General features: G+C 43.6%; 1 protein-coding gene across 2 annotated transcripts; it reads left to right on the plus strand.

The window, feature by feature from the left end:
* The first annotated feature begins 16,693 nt into the window (after positions 1 to 16,693).
* Positions 16,694 to 19,912, plus strand: LOC124703580. 2 transcript variants are annotated; one of them, XM_047235790.1, is made up of 3 exons: positions 16,694 to 16,867; positions 17,431 to 17,716; positions 17,849 to 19,912. In XM_047235790.1, exons 2-3 carry the CDS (start codon positions 17,540 to 17,542, stop codon positions 19,721 to 19,723), a joined length of 2,052 nt encoding a protein of 683 aa, XP_047091746.1. In that variant the 5' UTR covers positions 16,694 to 16,867; positions 17,431 to 17,539; the 3' UTR covers positions 19,724 to 19,912. The 2 variants fall into 2 exon arrangements, with proteins under 2 accessions (XP_047091746.1, XP_047091745.1); XM_047235789.1 differs by having other exon boundaries at positions 16,696 to 16,867; positions 17,431 to 17,596; positions 17,729 to 19,912.
* Positions 19,913 to 21,561: the final 1,649 nt, after the last annotated feature.

Here is a 21,561-nt window from a genome sequence, read left to right on the forward strand (position 1 = left end):
GACCCGCGTCCTACGCGTCCACTATTTGCACGTCTGCACCGCGACACGCGTCAACAATGGCACGTCTTCCACTTCTGCATCGCAACACGCGTCCTCGGGTCTAACCCTGGAAATTTAGATATACTCAGGTATACCCTCGAGTCATATACTAGCATTTTTTGTGTGCTTAGTTTTCCCCTTGAGTGCTAATACTGGCTAGTGCAATATACTCAGTTTTACCCTCAAGTGGCTGGTCAACAGAGAGTCAACAAATGGGATTAACTAGTTAAATGAGTTATTTAATGTGCAAAAAATTCCGAAAAAGAGTGGCACTTACTCATTGAGTCTTTACCACAAATTGCCACTTCTCAAATCATAGATAAATCATAGATAAATCAAGTTTCACCACAAATTGCCACTTCTCAAATCACCTAGTAGCTATGAAGGTGCATGGTTTTCCATAATAAGCCCTACCCAAAACAGCTTTCCCCAAAACATACTTTGTCCGAATGAGGCCATAATTTTCACACTCATGTAGATTTGTATTGCAAATAGTTTGAGGTAGGCCAAGATGGGTTTCATTGTACAAAACACGCATTTTCCATTTTTTAAATCTCATATTTGAATCCCTTAGTCCGTTTACTACTCACTTGCCCTTGGTTTCTTGATACTACTCGGCTTTGCCCTCTCCCTTCACAAACTCTCACAGACGCCCAACATTGCCCTGATTGGTCTAGCCCATGTCACGCGGATCGTGCCCGCCGACCGTTGATCGTATGATCTAACGGGCAGGATAACCCCTATCTCTCTCTGGTCGGGGCCACCACCCTCTCTCTCTCTGTCGTCGGTTAGCTTCACGCAAAGTTTGGTTTTCCGCATTATTTTTCACGAGCTAAATTATAAACTCTTTTTAGGCATTACGTTTCACGCAAAAAATGATAAACCATCACCGATTTGTTGTAGCCATTACTTTTCACGCAAAAAAATGATACACCATCACCCATTTCTTGTACCCATTACTTTTCACGCAAAAAACGATAAATCATCACCGGATTTGTTGTAGCCATTACTTTTCACGCAAAAAATGATACACCATCACCCATTTCTTGTAGCCATTACTTTTCACGCAAAAAACGATAAACCATCACCGATTTTGTTGTAGCCATTACTTTTCACGCAAAATGATACACCATCACCCATTTCTTGTAGCCATTACTTTTCACGCAAAAAAAGATAAACCATCACCGATTTTGTTGTAGACATTACTTTTCACGCAAAAAATGATACACCATCACACATTTCTTGTAGCCATTACTTTTCACGCAAAAAACGATAAACCATCACCGATTTTGTTGTAGCCATTACTTGTCACGCAAAAAATGATACACCATCACCCATTTCTTGTAGCCATTACTTTTCACGCAAAAAATGATAAACCATCAACGATTTGTTGTAGCCATTACGGTAAATGATAAACTATCACAAATTACCATTTCTTTTAGGCATTATTTTTCACGGTAAAATGATAAACTATATCACGAAGTTCCATTTCCATCAAGATAGTCCGCATTACTTTTTAATTTTGTTGAGATATATACCCCCACAACGGTCGTCTCCTCCTTAATTTATTGTGTAAACCCCCACAACGGTCATCTCCTCCTTAATTTATTGTGTAAACCCCCACCAACGTTCACCTCCTCCTTATTTTATTGTGTAAACCCCTACAACGGTCATCTCTCCCTTATAAACACCCCTATGGCCATCCCTTGTGTCAATAGGTTCTGCCTCTCTCTTCTTCATTCACATACACTTGATCCATTGCCATGGCTTCCACGTCTCGGACGCGGACCGGAAGGGGAAGGGGAAGGGGAAGGGGAAGTGGATCATCATCATTGCCACCACCACCGTCAACACTACCATTGATCATAGAGGAGTTCTTCATCGCCGTCTATGAAGACCCTTTGGTCAAGAAGGTACGTACGCGTTCCCACATATATGATGCATGTGATTAATTATGGGCATGTTCTAAAAAACCTTTAATTTCAAACGATCGGCGCTCGATCTCTTTGCAGAGCTCTCCCAAAAAAGTTTGCGGACTATCTTGACGGCCGAGAGCCGGCTAAGGTGTATCTGCGAGCAGCCGATCGTGGTCCTCGTCTCCGGACCGTGGAGGTCCTATTTGACGGTCAAGGCCGGATGTACCTCGACAAGGGCTGGGAGAAATTCGCCATCGCGCACGGTGTGGATTTCGGCTGCTTCGTACACTTCAAATATGAAGGCGATGATGTGCTCACAGTGAAGGTGTTCGACGGAACAATGTGCAGGAAGTACTACTACTCGGACGACGAAGATACTGACGATGAAAGCGACGACGACGTGAAGCCATGCATCCATCCCCTTTAGATAAGGAGATTATGACCAAGAATATATATGTAGCTTCATATGCATCGATTTAGAGATCTAACTATTTTCTATATATTATGCACATGTAAAAGATAATGTCGCATTTCCACTATTATTCGAGCACCACATCCTCCAAACGATGCCGATGCCGATGCCGATATCGGCATGGTCAGAACGGCTATGCTCGCCGCCACTGCTAGGTCAACGTTGGGATGCACAATGTTTAGCATAAGAGTCACTTTAGATTAAGCTGCGAAAATAGTCACCTGCCACAGCGGTCATTGGCTGTGGAGGCCCCACAGAGCGGCAATATAATTTTCTATAAATAAATAGACGACCCACTGGTCATTGGCTGCGGCAGCCCCATAGAGCGGCCCCATTTGTCATTGGCAGCACCGTGTATACAATCAGGAAATAAAACGATCCACGCGTCAACGGTAGATGGATGGCTACCCGTCAGCACGAGACGGTCAGAGAGGAACTACCCTCTATGCAGCCCCACCTCTGTGCAGCCCCACCCGTCAGATTAACGGTAACGGTAAGGCCTCTGACCTGACGGCAACCCGCGTCTTCGAGGGGTTTCAAACTAGAGGGAGGGGAAAGCTGAGGAAAAACTAACGAGCTGGGGAAAACTGAGTACAACTAACGAAGCAGGGACACGAAAATAGAAATCCCTATAACTTATAGCATCAAAGACCATATTTACATAGGATGGTACATAGGTGTGTGGGAGGATGAACCACTGTATACAAAAAGGAGTTGAGTAGTTTTCCGTTTGACGCCGTCTTCGACCCGTAACATGACCATATTAGAAAAAAGTTCTGGGACGGATTTATGGAAAGTCCCGATTTGACTCCAACAAGGTTTCCTCCTGTATTCTTGGTAATTCCTACACATCAAAGTGTACAACAAGAACATTGTGCACTTTTACAACTATTAGTAGGTTAGTTCAAATAAATCATAAACTTTATAGAAAAACAAGTGTCAAAAGCATAATATTAGCATAAAGACATAAAAATTTATAGATTCATTATGGACGTATCACCCTGCATACCACTGCATATTGTAGTATGCCAGTCGTTTACATAACATGTGCGAAGTACCATTCCGTAAATATTATATCCCTCAGGGTGATACAACAGAAATATAGCTGGTCTTTATTTACTCACTTAATATTACAAGCCATATATGTACATCACATCGGAGCTCCTCCTTGGTCCAGAGAGGATAACTCGGTTGTTCTAGATGAACCTTACTTAACCTATAAACTATAGGTAGTAGCAAACTAAGTACCATTCCTACTCGAGCAGCTATATACTATAGAGTTCGGTGCTGCTCCACTACTGCTACGTTGCGGTGCTTAAGCGTTGTTCTCTTCTAGAACCTCCTCCGTACCGTACACGATAAGGAAGTCCACCCCCTCTACTCCTTCGGATAGATCTGGTTCTTCATAGCAGATCCCATCTGCTCCTTCAACTCCTTCGTTGGCCTCCTCCAGATGATTCAGGCAATCTAATAAGGGGATTATAAGAGGGATGAGTACGAGCGCACTCAACAAAGATCATAATAGGGAAGAGGTGTTTATGCACTATCTACAACACTAGACCAGAAAGTCATAGGCCGATGCAGGTGTTCATAAGCATTTCTTCAAAAGGTTGCTTTTATTCTGAAGATCTATGTCCGTCAGCCTTCACCGAGTGTCTAGAACTTCATGGAGCTCCTCTCCGGCCGCGCTCGCAGTTCTAAAACCCGGAACAGGGAGTGACAAGCCACGATTTGATACACTCTGCAGAGGTGTGTTACTTTACCCATAAGAGATCTTATCCTTGTTACCAGTCGGGCTTAAGACTCCGTCCACACTTCCTTGGTGTGAGGCCCAGTATAAGATCCAAGCCAATCACTGTCCTTCTCCACGACCACACATACCCTCCCTTTTGTAAGTCTGTCATGTCCTTTATCTATAGATAGACCGACCAAGGCACATGTCATCCCCTTTACCATAATAGTAGACCGTTCCGAACAAATCTCATGCCCTGCCCTTTACACTATAGATAGACCGACCCAAACAACCCTTACAATCCATCGTAGACCTTTAACAAGTTTTCCCTCCCCTGTATCTATTGGTAGACCGTTCTGAACTGATGTCCTCCCCTTTACCAAATAGATAGACCGATCTAGGCAACCTAATAAATAGATATGCGAGAGGAAAAAGGTACAGCTAACTACTCCGTTCCACTCCAGATCTTATGGTAAACACGGGTATTACGGTGCAAAAATCACTGAACGAGATTTTTTGTTAAGTCCTATGTGAATATAAACCCATTGCAATGGAACTTCCACCAAACTCATACCATGGTTCCATTTTTTTAGGGTCAAACAGTGGGGAAAAACCCCACTGCAATTTTTATTATTATTATAAAAAGAGTCTTTACAGATGTACAAGATGTACAGGGAAAGAGATGGAGGAGAAAAACAACAAAAAAATAACTAAGCTAGTCTAAGACTTTATGAAAAAAGTTGTAGCCAAGCTTTGAAAGGAGCATCCCATTTCTTCTTCATTTTGTAAGATAGCAATGGAAGTTCTTGTTTAAATATTGTCTTCCAAGCATTTATAGAAGGAGATTGATCTTCAAATATTTTTCTATTTCTGACGATCCAAATGGACCAGGCCCCAACCATGATAATCTCAACTACAAAAGGTAGATTTAGCTTTTCTTTGATGTCATAAAATGCCTCAAATACAGATTGTTGGTTGGATGTTTGAGGGCAGATGTAATTCCAACATTGCTGAGCAAAGGGATAGCTCCAGAAAAGGTGTACTAGTGTTTCTTCTTAATTGCATTGCAAGGTGGCACAATTATAAGATTGGAGGTGGCAATTCTTCCTCCTTAGGAGATTCCTTGTATTTAGCGTGTCATGTAACAGCAACCAGAAAAATAGTTTATGCTTTGGCTGGAAAGAAGATTCCCTTATCCAAGTAAAGAACTTTAGTGCATGCTGGACTCCTGTCATGATTTTATAGGCATTGATTGTAGAAAAATTGTCATGCCCCCAAATGTAACTCCAAGAATCAGAGTGATGTTGCTGGGTCACAATCTATGCATTATCACATAAAATCTCCAATTGTTCAAACTCAGCAAAGGCTTGTTGAGAAAGTGGAAGATGAAATAGGTCATGTAGGAAATCCATCTGGAGAACTTTGCTTACAGAAACATCAGTCCTTTAGCAAAAGATAGTAGATGTGGAAATTTATGTTGAAGGCAAGAATCTCCCCAGAGGTCAGTCCAGAAGAAAGTAGTTTTTCCATTTCCCAAGTGACATCTTGCCATAGCTTTATAGGTATCAATCAGTTTCAGGTGTGCTTTCCACCAAAAGGATCCTTCCAGTTTAATACCAGGTAGTCTGTCCTCATCATAGTAACTATCCCTTATGAGGTTTACCCATGGGATATCTAAATTATTGTAGGATTTGTCCAAGTTTTTCAGAAGCAAAGCTTTGTTTTGAACATCCAGATTGAGAACTCCTAACCCTCCCTGATCCTTAGGCCTGCAGATTTTTTTCCAGGAGACAGTGTCTCATGTACTGCAGCCCTTTTTCTCCAAAGACAGTGTCTCATGTACTTTATCACCCGATCTTTAATTGTGACAGGAACATCCAAACAACACATAAAAAAGATGGGAAGTGAGGCTAAAACAGATTTGACCATTTGTGGTTTGCCTTCATAGTTCAAAAAATCTGCAATTCCACCAAGCATTGTTTGTACCCTTTGCACTATTGGAAGGAAATATTGAAGAGATGGCTTTGTAATGCCAAGTGGAAGACCCAAGTATGTGAAAGAAAGATTTCCAACTCTAAAGTTAAGTGTAGCAGCAAAGTGAGCCAACCTTTCTGGTGACAAATTGATATGCATCATGCTTGATTTCTGGTAATTCACTTTAAGACCAGGAGGCAGCAAAAGAGTGTAGAATAGCTTTCAAGCATAGTAATTGATTTTCATCTGCTTTCATTACAAGGAGTGTGTCATCAGCATATTGAATCACTGGAAAGTCAGGACATGGTGGACAAGGTATACGTTTTGAGAGAAGGTTTTAATCCATAGCTTTGTTCAAAACGGATTCGAGAAAATCTGCAGCTAACACAAAAATCAGTGGAGACAAAGGATCTCCCTGCCTTACCCCCTTTTATAGTAAAATTTCTTTCCAGGGACACCATTCAACATGATAGCAGAAGTTCCAGTACTGAGAATCATAGAGATCCATTTTATACACTTGTCACCAAAACCTTTTGCTTAAGGATTTGAATAATTGTTGTATGCTCAATCTTATCAAAAGCTTTCTCAAAATCCAGTTTCAGAATTAAAATCTCCTCTTTTGACTGATGACATTGGAATAAATATTCAAAAGCCCAACCTAGACAGTTTTGAATGGATCTTTTCTTGAGGAAACCATATTGGTTTTTGTGTACTAAAGAAAGGATAATATCATGTAGTCTATTAGCAAGCAGCTTTGTGATGATTTTTAGAACATGGTTGCATTGCCCACCACATAGTAATATTCATAATTATGAAAAAAATACTTTGCTTTTGATGCAATAGTGATAAGTATAGTACTTTACAAGTATTTTGGTAAAAATACTCAAAGTGACATGAGCAAGCGATGAACTTGCTCGATGACTGCAAGGTAGTGCAGTTGGATTGTTTGGACTGACCCTGGTCCTCTGTTTCTGAAAGATAGCATCATTGTCCGGTAAGGGCAATGGTTAAAGATCCAAATTATGCATGCTTTAGGATTTTAGTGTTGGTTCCCCCTAGTTGATGTTTATTTAATGTCAGAGTTGGCGAATAAGCAAGATTTAAGGATACTCCTTAAGAGTTATTTAAAATAAATTTTGATATTTTTATTAAAGAGTTCATTCAAAGAAAATATTTATTTTCTTTGATTTAAGTATTAAAAATAAGATGTGGTTTAAATTCTTATTTAAAGGTTTAAAATTTCTTTATACAATTTTGCTTGGTAATATTTCTTAATAATTATTTATAACTTTTGGTTAAATTATTGTCAAAGCATTTATTTTGACTAGATCACAAAATTTTAAGTGGTTTATATATTTTTATTTATTTTTCTAGAGCTTTTCTAGGAATTTTAGATTTATTTCTAAATTGGAAATAAAACCTAATGGTCAAATGACCAATTTGCCCCTCAGGCCCAATGGTCAGACCGACCAGTTGGTTTTGGTTGGACCAGCCCGTTGGGCTCGGCCCAACCGGCTCACTCTCTCTCACTCGCTCGGACAACCCTAACCCTAATCCCCTCATCTCTCTCACGACGCTGAATCGCCTGCGCCGTCGCGGGCTCCTCCGGCCATCTTCGGCAGTCCCAGGCGGCGCGGTTAGTCGCAATCGACACGCTTGGTGACGCCGCACCCTTCTATCCACGTCGAACTGGTAAAGACGGTCTCCTTCGCTCGCCACCGGCCCCTACTGCAACTAGGGTTTGCGGTGCTCGCGGCGATTCGCGTCACGCTGGCGTTCCTGGGTGCCAGGGTGGTGCTCAGCGAATCGCCGAAGTCGTGTTGGGGATGCTGTGCTCGGCGTGGCTATGGCTTGGTCGCGGCTTGGCGCCGCCATGTCGTCGTGAGCGCGTCTGCAGCGCTGCTCCTTCCGAGTACACGCCTCCTGCCTCCTGCCTCCTCTCTCTTCTCCTCTTCCTCTACTACCTCTGGAGTTACTGGCCAGGCCTCCCTCTCTGGGGTTCTGGCCATGCCATGCTGCTGCAACTATTGTGCTGACCCTTGCTGTGCTTGCTGCCTATTAATTGATGCATGCTACTAGTTGATTGGGTGCTTGCTTGGCCCGCTTCTGCTGCTATTGCTCTATTCCTCTCTTACTGTCACTATTGCTGCCACCTTGGCCTACTGCTGCTGGCAGTTCTTGCATTAGCAAAGCCAGGCATGTCTGTGTGATATTGTTGTTGAGCTCTGATACGTCTCAAACGTATCTATAATTTCTTATGTTCCATGCTACTTTTATGATGATACTTACATGTTTTATACACACTTTACATCGTTTTGATGCATTTTTCGGAACTAACCTATTGACGAGATGCCGAAGTGCCAGTTCCTATTTTCTGCTGTTTTTGGTTTCAGAAATCCTAGTAAGGAAATATTCTCGGAATCGGACGAAATCAACGCCCAGCACCTTATTTTTCCCGGAAGGTTCCAGAGCATCGAAGAAGTACCGGAGAGGAGCCAGGGGGCCCCACACGCCAGGGCGGCGCGGCCAAGGGGTGGGGCGCGCCCCCCTAGTGTGTGGGCCCACCAGGGCCCCTCCGAGGCTGCCCTTCCGCCTACTTAAGGTCTCCGTCGCGAAAACCCTAGACGGATTGACGAAACACCAGAAAACCTTCCAGAGCCGCCGCCATCGCGAAACTCCAATTCGGGGGACAGAAGTCTCTGTTCCGGCACCCTGCCGGGACGGGGAATTGCCCCCGGAGTCATCTCCGCCGCCATCTCCACCTCCATCTTCACCGACATCGCTCTCCATGATGAGGAGGGAGTAATTCACCCCCGGAGCTGAGGGCTCTGCTGTAGCTATGTGGTTCATCTCTCTCTTTGTGATCTAGTTGAATATCATCTATGTGCTACTCTAGTGATGTTATTAAAGTAGACTATTCCTCCTCCATGATGTAATGGTGATAGTGTGTGCATCGTGTAGTACTTGGCGTAGTTTATGATTGTGATCTCTTGTAGATTATGAAGTTAACTATTACTATGATGGTATTGATGCAATTTATTCCCCCTTTCATAGTCTGTCGGTGACGGTGTGCATGCTATGTTAGTTCTCCGTGTGATTGCGTTGGTCTATCATGCACTCTAAGGTTATTTAAATATGAATATTGAATGTTGTGGAGCTTGTTAACTCCGGCATTGAGGTGCTATTGTAGCCCTACACAATTAGTGGTGTTCATCATCCAACAAGAGAGTGTACAGTGGTTTTATTATGTGATCAAAGTTGAGAGTGTCCACTAGTGAAAGTATGATCCCTAGGCCTTGTTTCTAAGCATTCAAACTCCGTTTATTTACTGTTCTTTTACATGTTTGCTCGCTGCCATATTTTATTCAGATTGTTATTACCACTCATATACATCCATATTACTTGTATTTCACTATCTCTTCGCCGAACTAGTGCATCTATACATCTGACAAGTGTATTAGGTGTGTTGGGGACACAAGAGACTTCTTGTATCATGATTGAGGGTTGCTTGAGAGGGATATCTTTGACCTCTTCCTCCCTGAGTTCGATAAACCTTGGGTGATCCACTTAAGGGAAACTTGCTGCTGTTCTACAAACCTCTGCTCTTGGAGGCCCAACACTGTCTACAAGAATAGAAGCACACGTAGACATCAAGCTCTAGCTAATTCTAGGACTTTACTTTGACTGATACTCATATTCATCAATTCCTTGATGATATGCTTTTGGATATAATTATATGTTAATACTGTTATGGCTGGTGAAGTATGGGTTGGCTATCTGCAACCGCTCAGTATGTCTGATGAGCTGTTGGTGCTACGGCTTGTGTTTGCAGGCTCTCGTGATCATTTGATTATCACATTCTTAGTAATCTCTACTAATAAGTTACGAGTCGGTGGTGTTGGTAGGTTAAAAAAACCGAACAAATTTTCGTCCGTAAAAAAAACCTGAACTTCCAGTTCCTTCCGATCTAATCCAGCAAAAACCGCTTCTAATTATTCGTGCATTTTCATGCTTGGTTTCGTCCGTCCAGAATATAGATCGGATCCTTGCCTTCCTACCTCGTGGCCCGTACGTCAATAAAACCTGCCCCTCGTTCGTTGATTTCGACCGCTAAACCGATCTAGCTAGCTGAAGGGAGTCCACGTCTCTGCCGTGCAACAAAATAAAAGATGCCCGGCCGGCCACGCCCAAACACTCGAGGAGGAGCGCGATGAGGTCCTTGATCCAGATCACCATTACGAGCTCACGTCCCAACGGCGGCCGAACAGACCACTCGGCTCATCTCGATGCATGCACATCACGAACAACAGCGAATCAACATAGAGACGGGGGATGAGGAGCTTGTCGGAGAGGCGGCCAGCGAAGAGCAGACGCTAGCACCGCTCGGCCAGGCGTGCTTCGAGTAAACGGAAAAGTTCACCCATGCATCTCTATTCTTGATGTTGCAGTCATATGGTTTGCTTCACGTTGTGACATTGTCGAAACTGAATGGCATATGAACCACGAATCATGTCTCGCACGGAGGCAAAGCAATCTATGAAAACCAGATTGAGGCCACTTGTGGCACGTTTTAGGGGACAAATTTGGGGCTATTTCTTCAATGAAGTTTGAGAACCAAGAGTTCAGATAGAAATTAGGGCCATGGCCCATGGGAAATAAGACTAAAGAGAGCACGGGAGAAGAATTGCCGATGTGCATTCGTGCCTGACGCGACCGACAGGATCGATCGAGAGTAGGGGAGGGGAGCCGGCATGCCCATCACTCCATTAGGAATTTCAGCTGGAAGCCGAAACCATTTATCAGACTAAAATTAGCCATCTATAGTTTCTGAATGTTTCAATGCATTTTTCAAGGCGAATAGTACGTCTCTAGCTTATTGCAGATACCGGAGTACATAGGACAACGTGAGGCGGGCAAGATCGCTACCCTACAACTGTATAATTGCAAGATTGGAGGAGCGTTCATCAGGGCTGCTCACAAGCTAGCTCGGTTAGCTAGCCAACTTACTCTTTCCCCGGCTGGAAGTGCATGATTGTTTAATCTATGAGAGCTTTTCTCTAAAAAAAATGGTAATACTCCATACTAATTGCCGGGAGATAGGTGATATATTTAGCTGATAAGTTTTGTTGATTCCGGTGTATACTAATTGCTAGCTCTACATTAAGTTTATAAATTAGATTACGTACTATCTCCATATTGATAATCATGTAAGGATGTTAATGTTTGTAGCTCGAGGCCTCATAGTCTCGCGTTGGTTCAGAATCTTATAAATTACAATATCACTATTATACATTTATTTTTTATTTTTGTTTGAATAATTTAAGTAGTAGATGTTTAAATTTTATTATTATTCATGTATTTGTTATGCCGTAGCAACGCACGGGTATTTAGCTAGTTACTTACTGGGTTGATATCCTGTACTGCTGCTTGGTTGTAAAGCTTCTCACTAAGTACTGGTGGTTGCTTATGCTTTTAAAACCATATGGATAGATGCAGTGACATCTCTGATGCTTGCCTAGCATCCCTGTTGTACTAGTAGTTGCCTATTTCAATTATCTGTGAAGCTTTATCTTGGTCCTGTAGATATTTGAGATGAACTGCTTTGCAGTTATGATTCTATTACTGTAATTACTTAATCTAGATGGATGCCAACTATTGTTGGGGACCCTAGCTTCATTTTGGACCCTGTTGGGTAATGATAAGTGTGTACGCTTGGTGGTTTGGATGATTTGGTGGTTAAGGTGGCATTTGCAGTGATGAACTGCTGGTTTAGGTAGCTCCCACTACTGTTGGCTTTTTGGGAATTGATACATGCTTTCTGGGTGATCATACTTGATTGCCAGTAGCTTTTCATGTTGAAAATACTTGCAGATATACATAATCTGCTTTTATATGATGGTTTTATAAAGGGCTAGTGTATTCTAGGCGATCTTGGGAAAGCATCTGGGATGGTTTCCTTCCTAGTTCTATTTGGAATATGCTACTGTTTAATTGGTTGGCATAACCATGGTGACTAGTTTGGTCAAATCTATGGCCTTTGCCATTTTTGCCAGGCTCACTTGGTCTATGACCAAATGATGACCAAACATAGTTAATCCACCCTGCGTGCTTATGTCTGACATGGCTATGCAATTCATGAACAGAACCATTTGGTTGTTTCATGATGATTGGTATACCTCACTCCAGCTCCTAGATACTTTGCTAATGTAGAGGATTTCTTCTGTGTTGTGCTCTTGGGCTTGTGCTAGTCCTTCTCCTCCTTACTGGTTGGTGATGGTGCTACTTCACCATGTTCTTGTTCAACGGTTACTTGTTCTTTGTGGAAGAAGAATTGGAATAGTTTGCTGTTCTAGCTGTTCTTGGCTACTGGTGCTTTTGTGTTGATGGTTTCTAGGTTTTGCTGCTGTGAATGGTTTTATATCATCTGGCAGTTGCTCCCTTGGTCGACAAGAAGGTACTGAGGTGTGGTGACTAACCATTAGGGTTGTGTGTTGTGCAACATGCACCTTGCCCTGTGAGTTGTGTGTGTGTTCCATGTTGGAACTTGTGGCTGTTGGATCAGCTCGTCTGGGGTGTTGGTATTATCCTTATTGTGAGGTTTTATTTTGATCTCCAAGTGGCTTTGCCACTTGGCAAATTCTTTCTATTGTCTTTGTTTGCTGCAGGTATTCAAAAGGATCAACATACTGAATGATCAAGATGATCAAGACAGTAGTTTCTGTTTTTGATTAGGTCAATTCAGATTCTTCTAATTTCCTTTTTGTTCTTATAATTCAATTCTGAATTGATTCATTGTAATGTAATGGGATATTGTAAATGACAATGCATATTGTGTGATGATCAATAAAGCTCAAGGTTTCTCTATTGAGTTATTTGTAAATTCTATCTCTTATTTTATTGTTTGAATTATATTTATATTATAATATTGTTTGAAATATTCATTATCTTATTTATTGTGTGTTGTTTAAATTTTATTATCAATTCAAACTTGTTTCAAATTCAAATTCTCAAATGTGAGTGTTAATCCAATTGTTCCCCCTCTTTCGAAACCCTAATTCAAAAGAGATCATGTCCAAGTTTATCGCACTCTCGAAACCCTAACCCTAGATGGTGTCGAGAGAGAAACTTGTTCCCTCTTAGGTTTTTACGTAAATAAGCGCGAAATTTTCCCCAATTTTGTGACGAAATGGACATCCCTTTTCTAATTCTACCCCTCAAACGTCTGGAAACCTGGGATGTTACCTAAATTCAGATTGAATGGGTGTTGTGCAAGTCATGAAGAGCGGAGGGTTCTCTTGGGCCAGCGGCAGCTATTTATGAGAAGTGCACTTTACTTTGTCGCAATTTTACAGAGGTAGTTATTGAGCATTGTCCTTGGGAAGGGAGTTGGACCGGAATCCGCGTCAGGCGTGTGATTCAGGTCAAGACCGAAAGCGGCCACGGGTTGCGACGAGTCGGGGGCGGCGAAACGGGACGGTGTGTGGTCCTGCATACCGGCGGAAGGTGTTGCGGGTGGAAAAATCGGAGGCCGTGCCTAGGAACTTACCGAGCTTACCAGTGAGGCCTGCGACACCGAAGAGAATTGGAGACGATCTTTGTCTTGCTTGATCAAGAGCATGGCCTCAACCATGGTGGCAGGCGGCAGCTTCACATGCGCGTTGGCGGTCCCTTGCATCTAATAGTTTCAAATTGGCGCCCGACCCCGCCGCTTGTGTCTTGACGGACTTCTCCCCCCGCGAGAGTGGCTTTTCTTTTGGCACCTTCGCCTTCGTATCGTCACCGGCGGAGCCGACACGCTTAATTTGAGCCCGCCATGGTGCGGTCTCGTCGCGGTGGGACGGTCTCGTCGATGGCAGGTTCCTTAGCTTGCAAGGCAGCAATGGTGGTGAGGGCCTCCTTGGCTATGTAGGGTTATTGCTTCCACTGAATACGATTTTTGGGAGTGGTGAGAGTGGAAGTGGCTTCTGTGCCAATGTAGGACGCATCGGAGGACGCTCGCGAACAGTGTCCGTATCGACATATTTAGATTCCAAATTTATGTCACGTTTGTTTGTATTCCTGGACAGACTAAACATTTTACCTCGGGCAGTTGGGCTGGGTACAGACTATTTTTTTTATCCGTTGGCGTCTGTTTGCGTCGGGCGCTAATATGCTTAGAGCATTACTAGCAGAACCTTCAAACTGGTCAAACCCTCAAAATAACCAATTTTTTGAAGGCCGAGGCAAAACGAGGCGCGGAACAGAACCCTCAGAACCTTGAACCCTTAAAAAAAATTGAAGGCCGAACCCTCAAATCCCCACTCAACCTGTACAAGTGCAGATCTAGAGGAAAAACTAAAGGGCCCTTCATTTCGGTCAACGCGCGTGTCCTCCCCTAAAATTTCACCTGAGCGTCCTCCTCCCCTGCTCCTCTGCTCGACCCCGCCCGTCGCCGCCCCTAAACGCCGTCCTCCGACCCTGCCCCGCCGCCACGACTCGCTGCCCCGCCCTCCGCTCCGCTGCCTCGCCCTCCGCCCCGATTCGGCTATGCTGCCTCCGACCCCGCCCGCGATGCGTCCGCCTCCGCCGCCTCCTCATCTTGTGAGCCTCCGCCTCTCCCGCCCCGACCCCGCCCCCGCCGCCTCCGACCCCGCCCCGGCCTCCGATGGTAAATCTTCATCAATTTGTTGTGTATTTTCGTTTTTGGTTCATTTAGATCAATTGTATGTCTCTTGGTATTTTAGATGGATGAGAACATGGGCAATTCGATGTCCGACAGTACCGATTGGTCATCGTCGGATGATTCGGACATCGAAGAGTTGCTTGAAGATGATGACATCGATATGACGGTTGCTCTTGTCACCGTGAAGGAGATTCAAGACCGCTCGATGCTGCTTGATCAGAGGCAGGGGTCGAAGATGGGTCACATTTGCATAGAACCGCGCTCTCGGCCACGACCAACTCATGCAAGCCTATTTTGCAGAGGTACCAACATATCCACCCCGTCTCTTCCGTAGAAGGTACCGAATGCACCGCGACTTGTTTGTGAAAATAGTGAAAGATTGCGAGGCCAACTCAAACTATTTCAAGCGGCGTAGAAATGCAGCCGGCACCATGGGATTTAGTGCATTTCAGAAGATATCGGCGGCAATGTGGGTGATCGCCTATGGCATACCCGCAGACTATATGGACGAGTATCTTCGCATTAACCAAGATACAACCACGGAGTCCGTGCGTAAGTTTGCCAAGATGGTCATCCGTTTGTATGGTGATTGGTATCTTCGTGCTCCGAACAAGGATGCCACAAAGAGATTGATGGAGATGAATGAAAAAAGGGGATGGCTGGGCATGCTTGGTAGCCTAGATTGCATGCATTGACATGGAATGTATTGCGGTAAAAGCCGTGATGCTACCATTGTGCTTGAGGCCGTGGCATCCGAGGACCTATGGATTTGGCATGAATTTTTTGGGTTGCCGGGAACACTCAATGTCATCAATGTGCTTCAAAGGTCTACTTTATTTGCAAGACTAGCTTCAGGTGATGCTCCAACCTTCAATTACAAAGTCATGGACAATGAGTACATAATGGGATACTATCTCACTGATGGCATTTATCCTGAGTGGACAACTCTTGTGAAGTCCATTAAAGAGAAGAAAGGAAAACCCTTATCAAAGAAAGAAGCTAATTTCACGAAGGCACAAGAGGCAGCCCGCAAAGATATTGAGAGAGTTTTCGGAGTTTTGCAAGCAAGATTTGCCATTGTTCGGGGTCCAGCTTATTTTTGGGATAAGAAAACCCTCGTGAACATCATGAAGTGTTGTGTCATTCTACACAATATGATACTAGGAGATGAGAGGGGGTTAAATTTACCATGTTTTTATGACAATATTGGTACCCGAGTTCGAGCGGAGAGGAACCCCGATCGCCTTCAAGCTTTTCTCCAAGCACATCGGGATATTGAAAATGCCACCACTCATAACCAGCTCTGTGGTGATCTTGTCGAGCACCACTGGCAGCTGCTTGACCGTGGCCAATGATCTACCTAGTTCATTCATTTGCTTGGCCGTGGTCGTGGCCAATGTTCCATTTGGTTCGAACACTTATTCATGTTCTACTTGCTTCAAACTATTATTGTAGTTTGCAGAAAATATTATTGTATTAAGTTGATTTATTATTGTGCGTTTGAAACTATTATTTGCTTGTGTTTTATGATAGATAGAATGATTATGTGATGTAAACTGTTAATTGTGTGTTTCAAACTATCGAAATTCTGTTTTAAGGGTTTGAAGACCGGGGCGTAGATCAGTGCTCTCAAACCAACCCTCAAAATCTTCAAATTTGCGTTTTGTGATCCTCAAATTGACTTTAAGGGTTACTGGTTTGAGGGCACAGCTATGCTAATTATCGACGAGGGGATCAATTGCAAACGATTTTTCGGGTGCAGGATGTATCACGGACAGATTACGTGATATCTGAAGGGTTGGGAGGTAAAAGTGCGGAGTAGAGATTTCCCCTTCCTCCGTTATCTTTTTCCTTTGCCGACCAAATGCGACGCTAAAATCTCCGTGCCACACCGTCCACCGCTGTGCCCTAGAGTCGCCGCCGTGCGGTCGCCGCCGAAGGCTCGGCCCCAAACCCATCTGCCTCTCACTCGCATCGCCGTCGCCGTCTCCGCTCCCTTTCCGTCCCATCGCGCCCCTCCCTGCTGTTTCCGCCGCGTCCGCAGTCTTGGACATTGGTTGTTTTTCTTTGAGGTACGAGCTTCTAGTCATCCAGTGCTTGCTTGATCCCAAACTGATCCCACAAATTTTGGGCAACATCTAGATCCGTCGCCCCTATTCGATGGCTCACACGATTAGGTTCTCTCTTCTTCGGCGCGCAATCGGCCGCAGTTGACGCCGTAGGACTTGCTACCTAACGCCCAGATTCCTAATTTTTTTCTCCCAAAAAATGGGACTTGGGAGGAAGGTGCGGTAAACTGAGTAAGTATTGAATGATACTTTTTGTGTCGTTCAGCAGGCGGAGCTAGAACCTAACCAAACCCCGGGCCAATTTTGAATTTAGAGTTGTAATTAGGCTAAGTGCTAGGCCAAATCAAATATTTCACTAATATATATAGGTTAAAGAAGTTCAGACACGGGCCATGGCCCCTGCTGCCCGGGGTGTGGCTCTACCCATGGCTCAGCCACTGGATTGGCTCTTTCTCTCGTTAGTGACTAACGTGCTTGTGCTAATAGCCTAATACTGGTAATTTTTGTTCCACTGGAATGGCTTCTTTCTCATGTTAATAGCTATGTGCTTCTGCTCATGTTTACAGGGCAGTGCTTGGGGAGTTGTGAACAAAGTTTTTTCTGTTGCTGTCGAGGTGTCTGATGTTTCTTATGAGTCAGAATAAGATAATTCTATTCAGAGTTTAGAGCTGCTTAATGATGGAAGACGTCGAGGTAGTACTTGAGGCGCAAGACAGACAGATTGTAGTTCAGGCGCAAGATGGCCAGGCTGTAGTTCAGTCGGAAGATGACCAGGTTGTATTTCAGGGGCAAGACAGCCAGGATGCAGTTCAGCTGCAAGACAACCAGGTTATAGTTCAGTCGGACGGCCAGGTTGTAGTTCAGGCGCAAGATGGCCAGGCTGTAGTTCAGTCGGAAGATGACCAGGTTGTATTTCAGGGGCAAGACAGCCAGGATGCAGTTCAGCTGCAAGACAACCAGGTTATAGTTCAGTCGGACGGCCAGGTTGTAGTTCATGCAGAAGATGGTCAGGTTTTAGTTGAGCCGGAAGACGACCATGTTTTAGTTGAGTCAGAAGACGACCATGTTTTAGTTGAGTCAGAAGACGACCAGATTTATCTTGAGGCAGAGCAGGACCTTGTACAGCGTGAGCGATTCCTTGTCATCGGCCAAGAGTTTAGCAATGTTGAAACCTGCCGCAGGGCGATCAAGGATATGGCCATTGCTTTGCATTTCCAGCTTCGTGTCGTGAAATCTGACCGTAGCCGATTCATCGCCAAATGCAGCACAGAAGGATGTCCGTGGCGGGTGCATGTGGCCAAGTGCCATGATGTTCCGACTTTCACCGTCAGGACGCTGCAAGCAGAGCACACATGTGAGGGTGTTCAGGATCTACATCATCAACAGGCCACTGTTAACTGGGTGGCTAGGTCTGTTGAGGCAAGGCTAAGAGATAATCCGCAGATTAAACCAAAGGAGATACTGCAGGATATTCGGGACCAGCATGGGGTTGCTGTGTCTTATATGCAGGCATGGCGTGGAAAGGAGAGAAGCATGGCTGCTGTTCATGGTACCCTTGAGGATGGATATCGCCTTCTTCCTGCATACTGTGAGCAGATTGGAAAGACAAATCCTGGTAGCGTTGCAGTATACAAAGGTTCTGTGACGGACAATTCCTTTCAGCGGCTCTTTGTCTCGTTCCGTGCATCGATTTATGGCTTCTTAAATGCGTGTAGACCCCTTTTGGAAATTGACAAGGCAGAACTGAAGGGGAAGTATCTTGGGACATTGCTATGTGCTTCAGCTGTTGATGCTGATCATATGATGTTCCCTGTAGCATTTGCTGTTGTCGATTCTGAGAGTGATGACAACTGGATGTGGTTTATCTCAGAACTTAGGAAGATGCTTGGAGTTAACACAGATAAGATGCCTGTTTTAACAATACTCTCTGAGAGACATCCACAGGTGGTTGAAGCTGTCGAGCTCAACTTCCCTACTGCTTTTCATGGATTTTGCTTGAGATACGTGAGTGAGAATTTTCGTGAAGAGTTCAAGAGTCCTAAACTTCTGAACCTTTTCTGGAGTGCTTTCTATGCTCTCACAACTACAGAATTTGATTCAAAGGTAAAAGATATGATGCAAGTTCAGGATGTCATGCAATGGTTCCAGCATTTTCCACCAAACCTCTGGGCAGTTTCTTACTTTGAGGGTATGAGATATGGCCATTTCAATCTTGGCATAACGGAAATATTATATAACTGGGCCCTGGAGTGTCATGAGCTTCCCATTGTGCAAACAATCGAGTACATCAGACACCAACTGACATGCTGGTTTAGTGAACGATACAAGTTGGCACTATCCCACGAGTCAGTTCTTGTTCCATCTGCTGAGAAACTCATTTCAGAATCCATTTCTGATTCAGGATGTTATCAAGTACTCCGTGCAAACAAGGTGGAGTTTGAGATTGTGTCATCTGAGCGAACAAACATTGTGGATACTGAAACCAGGTTCTGCTCGTGTCGTCGGTGGCAAATATATGGTATTCCATGTGCACATGCTGCTGCTGCACTACTTTCATGTGGTGAAGATCCTCGCCAGTACACACATGACTGCTTCAGCGTATTGAAGTATAGGGAGACCTACTCTCAGCGGATCTATCCAATTCCAGACCGGATTCACTGGAGCAATTCCTCCTCTGGGCCGGGCGTATGCTACAAGTCAGATGTGATACTTCGCCCACCCAAGATCCGGAGGCCTCCTGGTCGTCCCAAAATGAAGATTCTCAAGATGGAAAGCTTGAAACGGCCGAAGCGGATTGTTCAGTGTGGCCGGTGTCATCTTCTTGGGCATTCTCAAAAAAAGTGTTCATCACGGAGCTGACACACATACTTCTGTCCATCTGGATTCTTGCGTTTGTTCCATAGATAACTTATTAGTTTCCTTATTAGCATTTGTCAAGTTTGCTTTTCTTCTTCTTTTTTTGCATCTTCAGATTAGTGATTACTACACTATTGTGTATCTGACGTTGGTCCTAGGACTCCTTTTCTGCACATACTATTGTGTATCTGACGTTGGTCCTAGGACTCCTTTTCTGCACATATTCTCGTGTAACGCTGTGCGAGCTACCCCATCTGAGAGAGAGCTTCCATTGGTCACATGGTATGAAGTTGATGGAAGAAATGGTGCCGGTTCATTGCTGGTGTTGCCTTGTTGGAAGCAAGAACTGACTTCTTATACCCCTTTGTCCCATGAAAATTGTCACATATACATCTAAATTTTGACAATTCTCAGATAAGTTTAATGGAACGGGGGGAGTATATTGTTTATTGTTTAGAATTGGTATTGCCGTTACCATCCAAAATTCTATCTAAACCTATCTAATCTACTCCATTCCACAGCTCCATTTAAGAGCTACCTTGGAAAAATTAAATTGGGTTTCCAACGAGCTGAACATTATTATATGTAAATGGATGGAGTTTCTCTAGCTTTTGGCGTAGCAAGGGAGGCCCGGGCTACGGGTTGTTGATGGAGGGCTCACTTTTTTTTTCTTTGCTCTTCTGTTCTATTAAATTGCATTTTTGCGCCTTTTTATCTATGAGAAAACCTGCTGAGAGAATTCCTTGCAATTCGAGTGGCAACACAAGCTTCCTTTTCTGCTCTCCGTGGGGAAAGGCCGTGGGCCCTGCACCAACTCTACTCCCTGGTTGATAAACAACTATTTGTATAGACATATCTAAATTTAGACAAATCTCATCTGCCTTTTTTGGCACTATTAGTATCTAGATCTAAATTTTGATAAATTTGAGATATGTTTTCCAGGATAGAGGGAGTACATATTCACTTTGAAACCGAGATTGTCAAATTCCTAAGAAATGCATTCTTATGCCAAAATTTCATAGGAACACAAGCATGAACCCAAGCTACATTTTGTTATCCTTTATAAAGTTGAATACACTTCTAATAAAACTGGTACATTTTGATTTCCTTTATAAAGTCGAATACACTTCTAATTGAACCAGTATGGTGTAGACAGATATAGAAAAAGTGTCTCTGAGTATTTTCTTGCGTAAATTACGTCGATCTATTAATAATTATTTTACCATTGGATTTGTTGCAGCTCACACCGACACCTCGCAGTTTGTGTACAAGGTTGGTAGTCTCGCCGGATATCGATGACACCATCCTTACAGCCTCTAGTGATGTTTTTCTTGGCGACGTTATTATCAGTCTTCTTCATGAAGCTCGACAAGAAACTATTTTCAGTTTTCTGTTTTTCAAAATGGAGAGAATAGCCTCGACCTCTGCATCAATTGATGCACGCAGCCGTTTTATTGCGTAGTATCAAAGTTTAAAAGTATTACAACTTATGAATCACATAAGGTGGACATAAATATTAACCAACGAAAATTAGAAATATTTTCTATGCATCTTGAAGCCTTTTAGAAAGCCGCCAGCAACCATGGTTGTAAATATCCCAAGTAAGTATCTCCAGTGGGCTACATCCAGAATCCATATATGTAAGTTGCGTCTCTGGTAAAAGATAGGACCACTCGTGAATCCAATGTGTAACCATACGGATAACCTGTAGAACTGCGCATTCGTACTCTTGTTAATCATTACGACAGTTCCAAATGGCCCATATCAAAGCACAAATACCCATTCAAATATGTTCTTTAGATGCTTTATTAACCCCATCCAACCAACTTACAAACATATTT

Source organism: Lolium rigidum, chromosome 3 (assembly GCF_022539505.1).
Source record: "Lolium rigidum isolate FL_2022 chromosome 3, APGP_CSIRO_Lrig_0.1, whole genome shotgun sequence".
Taxonomy (NCBI): Eukaryota; Viridiplantae; Streptophyta; class Magnoliopsida; order Poales; family Poaceae; genus Lolium; species Lolium rigidum.

Excerpts from the sequence above, each read along its gene's own strand:
- LOC124703580 (XM_047235790.1), top strand. The coding sequence starts at position 17,540 with ATGATGGAAGACGTCGAGGTAGTACTTGAGGCGCAAGACAGACAGATT. Across the intron at positions 17,717-17,848 it reads TAGTTCAGTCGGACGGCCAG|GTTGTAGTTCATGCAGAAGA; the intron begins GTTGTAGTTCAG and ends TCGGACGGCCAG.